The 15,994-nt window shown below is 38.5% G+C and overlaps 1 protein-coding gene across 8 annotated transcripts in view; it reads left to right on the forward strand.

The window, feature by feature from the left end:
• The window catches only part of kif1b (kinesin family member 1B), a 69,968-nt gene that overhangs the window by 41,363 nt on the left and 12,611 nt on the right, over nucleotides 1-15,994 (forward strand). For 5 of the 8 annotated variants that reach the window (XM_084427281.1, XM_084427282.1, XM_084427284.1 and 2 more), the window contains 8 exons: nucleotides 7,956-8,058; nucleotides 8,443-8,591; nucleotides 9,611-9,789; nucleotides 10,494-10,634; nucleotides 11,899-12,150; nucleotides 13,783-13,901; nucleotides 14,076-14,161; nucleotides 15,264-15,393. In XM_084427281.1, coding sequence (XP_084283407.1) covers nucleotides 7,956-8,058; nucleotides 8,443-8,591; nucleotides 9,611-9,789; nucleotides 10,494-10,634; nucleotides 11,899-12,150; nucleotides 13,783-13,901; nucleotides 14,076-14,161; nucleotides 15,264-15,393 — 1,159 coding nt within the window. Of the gene's footprint in view, nucleotides 1-1,864; nucleotides 3,658-7,955; nucleotides 8,059-8,442; nucleotides 8,592-9,610; nucleotides 9,790-10,493; nucleotides 10,635-11,898; nucleotides 12,151-13,782; nucleotides 13,902-14,075; nucleotides 14,162-15,263; nucleotides 15,394-15,994 lie in introns of those variants that run through there. The other 3 variants (XM_084427286.1, XM_084427287.1, XM_084427288.1) reach the window with 2 other exon arrangements.

Genomic DNA, 15,994 nt, shown 5'->3' on the forward strand with positions numbered 1-15,994 from the left:
CTCTGACAACTTGAGACTTTTGTGTGTATGTGTGTGAGAGAGAAACACTTTTCCCAGTGCATGGCTGAACCTCTTTGCATGGTAACTGAATCCACTCTGTCTGGATTGAAATAGCAGATGGCCCATTGCTGATATGGACTGATTTACATATTCAGTTTGATACAGCAAGAATTTCTTATTCAAAAATTCACTTCTCTCTCATAGATTTGAGATGTAACTTTGCAAAACGTCATCAACAGAAGAATACCAATTTGGCTTTTAATTAGTATTTAGTATTTTATTAGTTTAATTTGTTATATAAGGCATTGGTTTGCCATGCACCAGTTAAAGACCCCATGAAATCAAAGAGAAAATAAATGATTTGTCTAAAGTCCTTGCCACCATAGAGTTGACATCAAACTATGTATTTCGAGCCTTTTCATGGGGTCTTTAAGTTAAATTGGTGTATAAAAAAAAAAAAATCCCTTTCTTTGGTTTATTGTAAATATGCTGCTTTTGCATGTTTTTTTTTTTTTTTTGTAGCATGTTTAACAGATTAATTTACAGGGTACTTAGTACCTCATTTAGTATTTGTTTGCTGGGCAGTGTTTTTAAGCTGTTCGAGCTTGAGTCAGCATTTGATTTACCAAAATAGATTTAGTTTTGTCTGAGTTTGTTGGTTTTCTCAATGCAATTGCTGATGTTTCCAATGCATTGTTGCCATAACCCAAGATTTCTGCTGTAGTTGATGAAGGCTAGTGACAATGTGGTTTCTCATTACATCTGTAGCCTTGAGTTCTACACGTCTGTGTCTGGCCAGACACAGAGGGCATGCTATAACACCGCTATCCATGTTGGGGGTCTTAATGATGACAAGCTCTCCAATGCTCTGATGGTCTCATCCATATAATCTTATATACAGAATGACACAGATATCCCACACTGCACTGATTACACAATCACGATTACATGGTCGCCAGCTGCCTCCTCTGTTATTTGACTGTGATTTTTGTATTGTCTTTGTTTTACTTGACCTGTAAAAATGAGAAACTGCATTTTCTCTCAACTAACCTCTTAACTGTAGTGGATGAAATCTATGCTTTTAACTTCCTCCGAGCCTGTCCTTTCTCTTTTTCCTTCTCTGTACTGACCTGTAATAAACACGCAAGAGTCTAACCAACCGCTAGAGCTAGAAAAACTCTAAAACCAAATCTTCTCTATCAAGGACTTCATATGAGGGAATGAAACAAAACTCATCTGGCTTTGCTGCATGCCACTGAAGCATGTTTGGGGTGCAACTATCAAGAGCTCTAATTGAAGAGGATTACATAAATTCTAACTTGACAAAAAGAAAGAAACCAGCGCAAAAAAAAACAAAAACAAAAAAACAGATCACACAACATCTATTCCTTTTTGTTGACATTTTTCTCATAATCATGACAGTCATGACTTGCATTTGATTTTTATATAGTGATATGCAACTTGGGAATAACTGTGACTTGAATTTGTATCTACACACTGTACTTCTAAAAAATAACAGTGGCACACCATTCTCAGAAAGCTTGAGTCAAATGCCTCTGCAAGTACACAAAATGCCCTCTAAAATATTCATATCTGTTGTCAACTTGCAGTCTACAAAAAGATGCTTTGTCTTGCAGTTTAATGATTGTGTTAGTTAGAAATCGTCAAGTAGGTTGATAAGTTTTCTCAGCTTAATGACTTAAGTTGTAAATTTCTCTGCACCCATTTAGCTGTTCCCCTTTTGCATATCACAACACTGTCCATTCTTTACAGAAAACATTCCTTTTATTTTCGATACCCCATTTTAATTTTCCCATTTTGTTTTTCGCACTCTTTGGTTTGTTTCCTGTTTTGTTCTCTTAAGGATGGAGACTCTGATAGTGGTGATGACTCTGATAAGAGGTCATGCGAGGAGAGCTGGAGACTCATCACTTCTCTACGGGAGAAACTTCCTCCCAGCAAGCTCCAAACCATAGTCAAAAAGTGTGGCTTACCCAGCAGCGGTAAAAGACGAGAGCCTATCAAAATGTACCAGATCCCTCAGCGTCGTCGTCTTACAAAGGACTCCAAATGGGTGACCATCTCTGACCTGAAGATCCAGGCAGTCAAAGAAATTTGCTACGAGGTGGCGCTGAATGATTTCCGTCACACCCGTCAAGAGATTGAGGCTCTAGCCATAGTAAAAATGAAGGAGCTTTGTGCCACCTACAACAAGAAAGACCCGAACGAACGAGATTCTTGGAGAGCAGTAGCTCGAGATGTTTGGGACACTGTAGGGGTTGGGGATGAACGAATTGAAGATGTCATAACCAATGGACGAGGCGTGACTGACATGGATGACCTAAAGGTGCACATTGACAAACTCGAAGACATCTTGCAAGAGGTAAAAAAGCAGAACAACATGAAGGATGAAGAGATTCAAGCTCTCCGGAATAAGATGTTGAAGATGGAGCAAGTGATCCCGCTGATTTCCAATGAGTCACCGGAGAAAACCTCTCGCCTTGGACCCATGAGGGCCCGCAGTTCCAGCGAGGGTAAATCTCCTGAGGAGAGGCCCAACTGTGAACAGTCAGACGAGCAGGTGCCTAGGATGACGGATGATGATTCTTCATTCCGACGTGGACGTATGAGGTGGATGCGACAAGAGCAGGTACGCCTCAAGAACCTCCAGCAACAGGAGATTTCCAAGCAGCTCCGACGGCAGAATGGACCCCACCGCTTCATCCCACCCGAAGACCGCAAGCTGCGCTTCCCCTTCAAGAGTAACCCCAAGCATCGCAACTCCTGGACCCCTGGCACTCATATCATTATAACAGATGAACAGGTGATTGAGATGAAAGTACCCAAAGAAGTGGTCCAGGAGGAGGACGACTCCCAGGAGGTCGCAGAGCCCAGAGAACAAGTCGGACCAACCATCCAGACGTATCCTACTCTTCCTAGTCCCATGGGTCAACGTAGAAACAAAGATCTAGAGCAGGGCCTGAGTCATAGACATAATCAAAGCCACAAACTCTATGAACGAGGCCGTAGTAATTCCTTCAACAGCAGCCAGCGAGCCTCGGACTCTACGGAGGCCCTCAATTCTGGTAACAGGAAGCCGCCTCACCCCCAACTGGCCTTTTACCAGCCACGCTACAACCAAAACCAGCATAATTATCCACAACATCAGCATCCACAGTTCTGTCATTACAATACTGATGCCAGCAACAACTACCAGCAGTACCCACCCAATCAGCAGCCGAGCCACCACAACAATTTTTGCACCCCACCCCGTATGCGTAGGCAAATGTCTGCCCCCAATTTGAAGGGCAGTCGAGAAACCACAGTGTGATATTGGGAGCAGGGCATAGGTTCATGTACAGAACTAGTTGACACTACAAACCACACATCACAGACTCATCAAAGCATTGGACAGCTTGTCCCTAAACTGTTTTATGGCACTTGTTTTAAAGAATTGAATGTTATTGTCATTTGTGGATCCAAATTGCAATGATCTCCCTGGAGAAAACCACATGAACACCTTGCATCAACAATTTGATCCCCCATCTATGTTAACTATGCATATAGATGTTAAAAGTCTAGCAATAAGAGTGCTGGTTAAAAGTGTCCAAGTCACAAAAAGATCTCAGAACAATGTTCTTGAGCCTCGATTATTGCAACAACAAAAGAAAAAGAAAAAAAAGTTTTAGGAGAGTCACCCTTTAGTTCTTTAGTTCTTGGCTTTAGTATTAACTTTTTTTTAAGTATATTTTGGAGATGTCATCATCTTTTTGAGAAGTACTTTAACACTGATTTGCCTCAGTTTACCTCTGTTTTGCTGCTGGTGACCGTCTGAATAGATCTTAGCATTGAACACATGAACACACAACCACTACACTGCAACATTTCATACTGTCCAATGAGAACCTTGAACCAATACTTGAATTTTGAGTTTTTGAATTTACAATTCAGTCATATTTGTGCATTGAAGGTGCATAGGTAACATGTTCAGTAAATGCTGGAAGGTTAATAGCCAACTTTTTAATCCTCTTGAATGTTTATAAACACGTTGGAGATTATGTTTTTACTGTTGCATATTATGCAAGTTGTTTTATTTCATGAAGTTTCGGGTCCCTGGGTTGATATTCCCCATTAAATAGTTTAAATATGAAAGGAGGCAACAAAGGCCATTCTCTAGCTGCCTTATGCATGAGTAAAAGATTAAGAAGGAGTGCTTTTAAAGTTTTTAAGTGCCTTATTAACTCACTGATGCATCATTAACAGATTGCATTTATCTCCTTGTACTTGGCACCTGAAAGTAAGTACTGTAATAGCAATATATGAAGAGAACTGAATCATTTTGACTGAATTTCCTATCACTCTTATTGTGAAAGATAAAGCCGCTGCCCCGTACATAAAAAAACCACTGCCACTCTGATTTTATAAAGTTTGGTTCTGCCTTATTTTGAGTACAAACCACTCTGCGCTAAACATCCATATCCACAGAGGTAATGTTTTTGTGTAAGAGCGTGCTTTGCATCTATTGTTCCTCTAACTGTCTGCTGCACTCTGATCCTCAATAGGGGGGACAGTCTGTTCCCACGGGATAGAGTCAGTGTAGAACACTCAGCTTTTCTCCTCAATCTCAACATAATTAGAATCACATTTATTTTCGGGTGTCTGCTGTGTGGTAAGCGAGCCCACAGAAAGCACCAGAGACATGCCATGGAAAGGACCTCTAACAGGACGGTTTCCATGGTTTCCGAGGCTCATTTTGAAACTAGTAGCATGTTTTTAGCGATGGGGAAACCATTAAAAGCCAAATAAAATTAGCCGGACAGGTGTATAATGCACTGCTTTTTGTAAAATGTTCTCGCTTAATTTTACAGCTTATATATGTAATGCCACTGAACACTTCTCACTTTTATTAAATTTACCACTGATTTTTTTTTCTTTCTAACTAAATAGTAATTACTTTCACGTAGGGTTAATGTAGTTGTACACCCTTGCACTTAAGCCACTGCGATTTCCCTGCTTAAGCCTTGATATAATTATGCACTGGTGTGCCTCAGCACCCAAGTGCATCCCATTACCAGCTGCGTATTACCAAAGCACATGTTCTGAAATCCTCTTCATGTCATCTCCTCTGGCCAGAGCAAAGAGTTAGCCAACTAGCTCAGAAGTCCATGCTTCAGCATTGCTTCATAAGAATGAAGGACTTGAATGCTTTTGTTGCCAGAATTACTGCCTTATTTCTATTGAAACCCCTTGGTTTTGGTATAGTAAGTAATGCATATTGTATAAAACACAACTGGTTTCTCAAATCATGCAACTGGTTAATTAAAGAAGCAAGACTCTAGTTTAAAGGTAAAATGTCATTTTTATTCTGAAAAGTGTGGTGCTCTCTGCTGTTTGAGTATCCAGACACTGTTGACATTGGCACAACTAATGTTGTCAGCTTGGGGTGGGGATATCTGTTTTGCTGTCCAGTGACAGATAGGTGTTTGAAAACCGTCATAATATTTTTTTTAATTTTAATTTTATTTTATCTGTATAGTGCAGCAGAAATGACACACTTCACCTCTCAGTGTAGCACAGCAATGAAAGTATAAGTCACTTCTCGAAAATCTTCTATTTGAATGACTATCAAGACATGCCAATTCCTTGCTCCAGTAAAGAATGTTAGGCTTACATTAATGTACGGTGCTGCCAGCTACTCTTAACTACCACAAGAGGAGCTAAGAAAAAGTATACATTCAAACGGACAATGTATTTGACCCTTTTTAAAGGTATGTCACTTGTCTGTTCAGTGTTTATCTATATACAATGGGGAGTGCCTATAAATGTGTATTGTAATGTGTTCTTTTTTGGAGGGGGGTTTACTAATATGTATGGGGGGGGGGGGGGGGGTGTACTCTAAGATGTGTTGATGGTTTACTAATATTGCTATTACTTTGAACTGTGCTGAATATCAAGATTTCAAACAATGACTGAAATAAAGCGAACAAGTTTGAAATTCAGTGACTGTTGCTCTGACCTAAATGTTTTCATCTATACAAACATTACAGCATATGCTTTATATAGCAATCACATTTAGATGTGTATTTATCATGATCATCTCATTATATTACAGCTCTTAGGAGATATGACAGCAGTCAGCCATTAGTCAGTCCTGGGTCTAAAGTAAAATATAAAATGAGTTTGACTTAATGTCCTGATCAGTTACTTTATTTACAATTTACTTTTTATGTTCTGACCGAATTGCCTCGATACTATTGAGTATCGAAACATGTCTTGTCTTTCGATACCAAATTTTAATACCTAAGGGGTTAATCTCGTCAATGTCATTGAGCCAATAAGCATGCAGCATGATTGGCTGTGGCGGAAAAACACTAGTTTACGCGTTTGCCCAAAGAGACGTGGCTCGCACACTAGGCTGTAGTGTGTAAGCGTCCCAACCCACATATATGGAAAATATGTGGAAAAGATCAAAAGTGTAGTTACGTTTCACCAGACTCAGTGCTAGCCGCTCGCGATGCAATATTTGCGTCAAGATGATTGCTGCCAAGACCGAAGTTGTGCCGAATTCTGAGTCGAAATTCGCCACTACCCCGGCAACATGACAAATATGATGAAGCACTTACTTAACAGCGCACAGAATAAACATGAGAGCAGACAATTAAACAATTAAAATGTCTCCTGGCTATATTTTCCCGACACCTTCATAACCATTGGGCTATTTTTGCCAGTGCTTTGCGCCAAGCTTTGTGTGTGCTGAGCATGAGGCATATAGCCTATCCCGCCCCCCCAGTAGCCTATATTTAATTCAATTCAGATTTATTTGTGTAGCATTTTTCACAATACATATCGTTTCAAAGCAGCTTTACAGAAAATGCATGCGTCTAAATTACGATTTAGAGTGATCTGTTATCAGAGGTGACTGTGTGCAAGGAATGCATTTCAATACAATTTTCATTCAGTTTTATTGTTAAACAATGCATTAAGTTAAGGCAGAAACAACAAGCTCATTAGAATACATGTTGCTAAATGATTAGGATACATAGAAAACTTCAGAACTGGTGCTTTTTTACAGACTCAAAATATTAGTGTAAAAAAACGAAAAAAATAAAACCAATGTTTTTTGTTGGTCATGTTAAAACTGATTTCATAAAATTGGTATCGAAAAAAGTATCGTTCAGGAACTGGTATCGAAGTCAAGGTATCGGTATCAATTTTTTTTTTTTTACGATACCCAGCCCTAGTAAATTTTAGTCAGTCCTGTGTCTAAAGTGAAATATAAAAAGAGTTTGACTTAATCTCCTGATCAATTATTTTATCCACCTGGTGTAAATACATTTTCAGCTGTTTGACACTGCCTTTTCAGATAGAACATTCTCATTTGTTATAAAACTATGTTGGATAACTAAATCCTGCTTAAATGTCAGGAAAATGTTACATATAATCACATTTTAGTGAAACCGCATATACAATACCTCCCTTTAGTTGGTTCTACCTGATGCCTTTTTCATTACTAATTAAATATATTATAATGTTAGTTGCATTTCAGTAGTAAAACGTCTAGACATTAAAATTGCTTTCAGTTTTTAGTTACATATACAGTTTGCATATATTAAGGCTTTTTCTACTTGAGCCACCTCACAATGGTGGCGACTTTTGCACAGGGAAGCATCACTTATATTTTCAGAACATGCTATATCCATTTAAATATAAATGGATGGGTCTTCATTGTCTATTTCTGTGTGCAATATTAGTGCTGTTTAGTTTAACTTCGGCTTAAGCCATTAAAATGTTACGTTTTTTTAACTATTCCACTGTCATGAACAAGCCAAATGGCACAGAGTTGTTAAATCAACAGCGTAACTGTGTAACTTTTATCTCTCCAAGGTTCAGTAAGTGTCTGTAGTGCTGATACGATCGTGTCTGCTGTCCTCTCTCTTCATCACATTTTCTCAAAGGTATATGAGAGTAAATTGCAAGAGCTGCAGAAACAAGTGGAGACCCGCTCATTGGCTGCGGAGACACCTGATGAGGAGGAAGAGGAGGAGGAAGAGGATGAAGGTAGTGTATTTTGAGAAATCAGAATTTTGACTATTTTAATATTAGTGTTCAGCTACTTTATGGCATGACATGCACCCCATTGTCAAAAGATGTTAATCTGCAGTGTACTAGGACGCTGTGTGTGTAGGATAAGTTCCTAGATCAACACCATTTGTATCACATTTCTGTCAGAGTCCTAACTCTATCTATAACCTCAACCCAACCAAAAGTACCACTACAATCAGAGGAAAATATATGATAGGTTGCATAGGCTACACCCTTCCCAATCCCTATTGTCTGATGTATTGAATGTTGTTCCAGGAACAATAAGGATATCCTGCTTGGCAAAATCACATCCACCTACTGTATGCTGTGCCATGTTTGACTATTGTTCCTGTATTGCAGTGCCCTGGACCCAGCATGAGTACGAACTGGCCCAGTGGGCTTTCAGGAAGTGGAGATACCACCAATTCACCTCCCTCAGAGACCAGCTGTGGGGCAATGCTGTATACCTCAAAGAAGCCAATGCTATCAGTGTGGAGCTCAAGAAAAAGGTACAGCACATAGATGACAGGTGTCATGTGAAAACGTGCCAATCTTTAAAACATTGAACTATTTTTAACTTGGCATGGCGTGAAACAATGAAAAAACAGCAAGACTCGGCGTAGCAGCTAAAAGGTCTGTCTATTGCAGTGTTTCTCAGCCAGCGGGTCTTACCACACTTCCGCAAGATACGATTTTTAGCTAAACGGTTAAAAAATTAAGCTGAAATCATATATTTGTTATTTTATTTTGTTCAATAATAATAACTGTCATTTTTTTTAAAACCAGGGTTCTTATGATCTTGGACAACCTGGTAATATACTGTTTAAGGGTAATTTTAAAAGTGTGATTCCTAGATGTGGAAAAGTCATGGAAAATAATAATTTTTATGATTTTTTTAATGATTATATATATTTATATATATGAAGAGTTCAGATGCAAAAAGGTTGAGAAACACTGGGTTATTGCATGTGTATATATTACTGCTTCCTGTGTGAATGGCCCCTAAAACAGACCAGACTAACGCTCCTGACACACAACATGACATAAAACTGTTCATAAAAATTATCTTGTCATTGTGGTGGCAGTTTACCAGTCCATTCTGCTATATTTACATATTTGCAGACAGATCTCTGTTGCTTTACTTATTACCCATGTGCCAGCGTTCAACAATTGGCTCATTAATTCTAAAAAGAGCACACACTTAGTTTCATCTGTTCTTTTTCTGTCGCCTGCTCTACTTTTGTTTGTTTATGTCTCTTTTTTTTTTTTTATATGTATAACCTCATAAAGACCCCTGCTGTGTAGAAACATTTCTCTACTGGTTTATCATGCGCTCTTTGTATTTATAGCTTCAGTGGGGACAGGGGTATTTTTTTTATTTTTTTTAAATTAGCGATTGTAAATCTTTCTTGCATTACTTCACTCTCCACTTAGCAGATGTCAAAAATGAAGTCTGAACCTTCAATCTTACAGTCATCAACTCACATCTTTCATCCTTGTTGATGACCTTTCTTCTATCTATTTGTAGGTCCAGTTCCAGTTTGTCTTGCTCACGGACACCCTCTACTCTCCGCTGCCCCCGGAGCTGCTGCCTCCTGAACCGGAGAAAGAGCACGACACTAGGCCTTTCCCTCGAACGGTGGTGGCTGTGGAGGTTCAGGACTTGAAGAATGGAGCCACTCACTACTGGTCCCTGGAGAAGCTCAAGTAAGCTTCAGGCTGCCAACCAGCCTGTGAAATGCAAAGTTTTGCTAATAGAAGTCTTTTATTTCTTGTGCAATTATTATTTGGAACCAATCCATTTAGAAATCCCAAAGCTCTGTTTTTAGAACTTATTTTTTTATATATATATATTTTTTTTATATTTAGACTGTAATTGCTTCTCAGCATGATATTTATAACAGAACATTTGCATGGCTCCTCACAAAATGTATGTTCGAATAGAAATTAATTCACTGGGAACAAAGGAGTTCTGTCATTCAAAGAACTCTGTTTGCTTCTCATGTGGCCAGTCACATGACCATATTGCATCATGACATCCAATGTTATTTGCATAATGGCCTTTTTTTTATTTATGTAGTTTATTTTAAGTTTAATTCTCTGAAATTAGTCTCTATTGTGCCAAATTCTCATTACTGTGCCATACATCAAATAAGAGGATCCCAAATGACTTTTGGGCCAATTCCCTCATGTCAAGATGATGATTCTGTTTGAGAGAAAAATTCTCTTAGGTAGTCGGACAAAAACACATTTTCTTTGTAGATGACACTAGCACCTCTACATGTTGACATTACCTAATGTTCCAATGTAAACCAATTATCCAGTCAAAAAGGCTTCAATGTAGAAAGTGTAGTATAGTTGTGTGAACACGATTCGCTTGTATTTGGTGTTGATTTGTCATGATCTTCCAGGCAGAGGCTGGACCAGATGCGAGAGATGTATGACCGTGCGGGCGAGATGGCCTCATCCAATCAGGGAGAGGATGGGGAGGGTGCTTTGACCGGCAGTGACCCGTTCTATGACCGCTTCCATTGGTTCAAGCTGGTTGGGAGGTATGCTAATCACTTAACCTTGTTCCTGTGACTTGAGATATGATAGAGCATGTTAACAGAGATCAATTCTTTGTAGGGGTGTAACGGATCTTAGTTGATCCGTGATCCGTACGGACCTGGCCCTACGGTTCAGACCGGACAGTATTGTTTCACAAAGGGTACGGTTTTATAACAGTTTTTTTCAGCCACGGTCATTTTTGTAAGATGACAAGTGTTCTTGGAAAGGGTAGTTTATGCCTGTGACGTTTATGTGTCTGTCTCTGTTAAACAGAGAATGTTTTATTACCGTATTTTAAAAAAAATATTTATATTATGTATTATCTCAGAACAGTGCAATACTCCTATATGGAGGTAATTGTCTTTATTGTGTTTGTTTGTTGTAGGCTTATACTGTTCTTCGTTTACTGTACCTTCTCAATGTCTATTTCTTGTGTGTAGTTTTGTTAGTTCTTCTTTTATGTTGACTTTTTAATGTTAAATCAATGAGCTTTGCTACAAAAATTCCTATGTACTTGTACTAGCTGTACTGGTACAAATGGCAAATAAAACTTCAACTCAAAGATTAATCTATATTTGATTTATAGCAAGGTTACAATTGATACACACTTTTTTTTTTTTTTTTTGCTGATCCGAAAAATGATCTGATCCATGATTCAAAAACCATATGATCCGAACCCTGAGTTTTGTGATCCGTTGCACCCCTAATTCTTTGTATATTATGTCCTGCAAATGTGCCTACAGAATGTGCCTAGTTGAATTCTTCTAGGAATGTGTTTGTTTGTAAAGAGCTGTTCTCTTGGTGAAATAAGGAGCCCATAAATCATTTGACATCTTTGTTTAGTCATTTACACTGTTAATTTTCTCTTCATATTTAAATCATCCTTTTTATTTGCATTTATTTTCCTAATCATTATGTGCTTGTTTTGCTGTGTGCTGGTGTAGTGTTTTATTTTCTAAATGTACTGTTTTCATCCATTTATTATTATTGTTCAACACCTTCATTTCATATGCAGATTGTTTTTTTGCACCATTGTAGAAATTCATTTGTGATTTTGTTTTTCATTTTTCCATGTTTTATTTCCATAATTAAGATTAGAACAGTTTCTATGATCTCTTTTTAAGATTTAAATGCTTATTCGTGCAATTAATTATCCATGTACCTGCAATGTGTATTGTTTTCTATTTCCTGTCTAAAGTCACGGCCCTTAAATGTAGGTCATAAACTGTTGTTGTGCCTGCATCCTACCCACGCACCTTTTTTTAGCTCACCTATTTTCCACGGCTGTGTGAACGAGCATCTGGCCGACCGCACGCCCTCTCCCACCTTCTCCACCAGCGATTCTGAGATTACCGAGCTGGCTGATGAACGGCAGAGCGAGATGGAGGACTTAATGGATGATGAGGCTTTCGTGGATGACACCAGCTCAGATGCTGGGACCGAGGAGGGCTCTGACATCTTCAGTGATGGGCAGGACCCCTTCTATGACCGTTCCCCATGGTTCATCCTGGTGGGCAGGTTGGTGGTGACCACTGCTCGGGGAAAGTCTGACAAATGAGAGCTGGAGTGAATGAATGAGTGACAGAGACGGAGAGAGTTGTGTGGCTCAGTGTGCAGCTGTTAATTGGGGTCCATGATCTAAAGATAATTTATAAACATTTAAAATGAAATAAACCGAATTATCTAGTTGTGCGAGAGCAGATCTGATCTGAGAAACGGCTCACACGGCTATACCAGATACCTCCTCCAGTTCTCCACAGCCTACATTTAACCTCCATCTGTCTGGTTTGGTTTAACATTAGTGCTCTAAACATTAGCACACATTTGTTTGTTTTCATCCATTGTATTTATTTTTATCGGGCTGTCAATCGAATTAAATTATGTGTTAAAGTATTCAGTTTCTTTTTTAAGGCAAGAAAACTGATCAAACTGCTTCAAAATGCACTGCTAATACAAGCGACGAAACGCAAATGTACGATAATTCAATAATACAGCCACTTTCCCAGCACTTTAATAATCCTACATATGCAGTTTCTTCCTGCTGCATTTGTATTTTGTTGGGGTTCACATTAACATTTTTATGAATGACGTGTTTTACTTGTGGTTAATATTGCTCTTAAATTTCACCCTACAAGAATGCAAATGAACATTGTTAAACATCCCGTCTGGGTTTATAAATAAATTATCCGTAAAGAATGTCTTTCTCCATTGACTGTGAGACACTTGAACACTGAATGTTCAGATCAGTTTTTAGAAGTCACACAAAAACTGTAAAACGTTATCATGTCAAATTAAAGAAATGTGCTAATGGCTTTAAAAATAACTACATTAAAACACATTTTTATTAATCACACCCTTTAACACATTAACCTTTTTGATTTACAGCCCTAATTTCTTCATTTTTTGTAACTTATATATAATGTTTATATATATATATATATATATATATACCTTTTTTATTTCATTTTTATCTGTATTATTTTTTTCTTTAATTTTAAAATTCATTCAGTGTACTGAAGTAAGAACTGTACAAGAGAGAAGGATAGAGGAGGATGGCAACATAGTCTGGATGGATGCAGAGGCGCCAATGGACCTGCGTCATCGTGACTTCACTGATGCGCTACAGCGATAGCTCTCCTCCATCTTGGCCTTGAGGCTGCCCACGGGGGGAGGAGGAGCTCTCTGACTGCAAACAACTCCTGAAATTCAGACTATGTGTGCCCCCTAGCCTCTGAAAATATAAAATATTCTGAAACAATCTCTCTTGCAATAAGCCAATGCATATTTTTTGTTTTATGTACATAATGTATGAATTATTTGTTTGCCCTTTTTTTTTTTTTGGCATTTAATTTCATGGTTTGTTTTCTGTCTTATGTTATTTAGTGTCATATTCAGTGTCAGCTCTTAGTAAAAGTGTCTGACACATCATATCCATTGTTCTTCAATGGTGTTAATCAGGGTAATGGAGATGAACCTGTGGCCCTGCAGTGAAAGGAAATCACTGTGCGTAACACTGCTAAGCTGTGCATCTCCTGTACCCTCCATACTAATACATTTGTTTTTTAAGGATCTGAACGTGTGTGTGAATAAGACAGTCAGGCAACGACAGCTCTCAGGGCGGTACTATAATTGCTGTTCTTTTTCCTCCAGAGCCTTCGTGTACCTGAGCAACCTGCTGTACCCTGTTCCTCTGGTGCATCGTGTTGCTATAGTAACAGAGAAGGGAGATGTGCGAGGATTCCTGCGAGTGGGGGTCCAAGCCATCGCTGGTGAGCACTGCTCTATATTAATGAATTAATTAAGATTCTGCTCAGATTGAATTAAGCACAGTTGATATCAATCTGATGTGCTTTATAAACATTCATTTACTTGATTACGGTAAGTTTTTCAACAGATTTATGACACGTGTGTGTCCTTGTTCTTTGGTATTTGTGTTTTTGTAGCAGACGAAGAGGCTCCTGATTATGGATCCGGTGTGCGTCAGTCGGGGACTGCTAAAATTTCCTTTGACAACGAGTATTTTAAAAAGGTACAACCACATTTTAAAAAGGTACAAGGATTAAAAACTTAATCCAGCAGTTAAGCTTTCCTGTTATTTTAACATGACTGGATGTATACAAGAAAATATCAATTATTTGTCTAAATATCTCCCCACAAATGTCAAATACCCATACAGAGGAGGATATAGACCCAATATGGTGGCTGCAGGAAAGAAAGTCACTATATTGACAAATCAATCATCTGGTCTGTTTATTCTAGAATGTAACACTTACCTTAAAACACTCTTGTGTGTGGTACTAATCTCTTACACATCTCATCCCAAGCCTCCATGGCTAATTCCAAAACATAATTTTAGAGCTCTTAACGGTGGCTTGAGCCATTGATAGCAGACTAATGCAGTTATTAATGCAGTTATTATAGAGATAGAGAGATTAAGCGTGTGTGAATTACCTCAGTCTGTGCGTCTCTCAACAGTATTCAGCAGCACCGTCTCTAATAGCGAAACTGTACGTTTATCTGCTTCAAGAACAGCGCCGTTATGAAATTGCTAGTGATAAATGTCATGTAGCTTTTAAGTTGCTAAAATATTTTAATGATAAAATCGTCAAAGCAGCACCGCATTTCTGTGCGAGTGTGTGTCCATACTGCATGTGTGCATTTGAGTTGGAGAGAGTGGGAGAAAGGGAGTATGTGCTTTCCATGCATAATAAAACGTGGCATATTTTGTAATTTTTATCTTACTGTTTACTAAATTTATTTGCTTGGTCAGTGTCGTTGTGGGTTTTGGTTCTTTTGCTGTTGTAGGCTGTAAGGACCTTTTGAAATGACAAAATCATTTGGCGAAGTGATACGGATATTTTAAGGCCTGTTTTTCACAAAAAGACTTCATGTAAAGATTGATACTAAGAGATTGAATTTCAAACAGATACCCAGTTTTGATCTTGTCTCTAGATTGACATTTGTACTAGTTTGTATAAGGTTTGAGTTGCTTATGCTTATACTGAGAGACATTTTGATGATTGCTGCCTTTTTTTAAATTTCCTCTCTCTCTCTCTCCCTCTCTCTCTCTCTCTCTCTCTCTCTCTCTCTCTCTCTCTCTCTCTCTCTCTCTCTCTCATTCCACCATCCAGAGTGATTTCTCCCCTGTGGTGATGACCCGCTCTGGCCTCTCTTTGGAAGAGCTGCGTATTGTGGAAGGTCAAGGTCAAAGTTCAGAGGTCATCACCCCTTCAGAAGAGATGAACAGAATAAATGACATGGGTGAGTGTGGATGCACAGGCCAGCTGGCAACCCCTGAGCTCTAAACAAAACCGTTCAGTCTGAGTGAAAAGAAATGCTTACACATCCAGACGATGCTGTTGTTTTCTGGTATGTCACATTTGATTTACACTGCATCAGTGTTCAGAAAGCATTTGGACCAAATAGATTCTTCTAGCAGGTTTTAACAGGTCAATATAAGTGATACAAAGACCATGGAAAAAGATTTACAGATGTTGTTTATTAAATCGGGAGTTATAGTGATTATAGTTTATACATTTTTAAATATGGGTATTTACCTTACACAAACCCATGGCTTCACTTCAGAAGGCCTTTATTAACCCCCTGGAGCCAAATGGATTACTTTTATAATGGATGGAAGCACTTTTTTGGCCTTCAAATTTTCTCCAGCCATTCACTCCCATAATAAAACTTGGAAGAGCCAGGACATTTTTTTTAATATAACTCCAATTGTATTTCTTCTGAAAGAAGAATGTCATATACACCTAGGATGGCTTCAGGGTGAGTAAATCATGGGCTAATTTTCATTTTTGGGTGAACTAACCCTTTAAAACATCACATAATATCAAATAACTATCAACCT

Source organism: Rutilus rutilus, assembly GCF_951802725.1.
Source record: "Rutilus rutilus genome assembly, chromosome: 13".
Classification (NCBI taxonomy): domain Eukaryota; kingdom Metazoa; phylum Chordata; class Actinopteri; order Cypriniformes; family Leuciscidae; genus Rutilus; species Rutilus rutilus.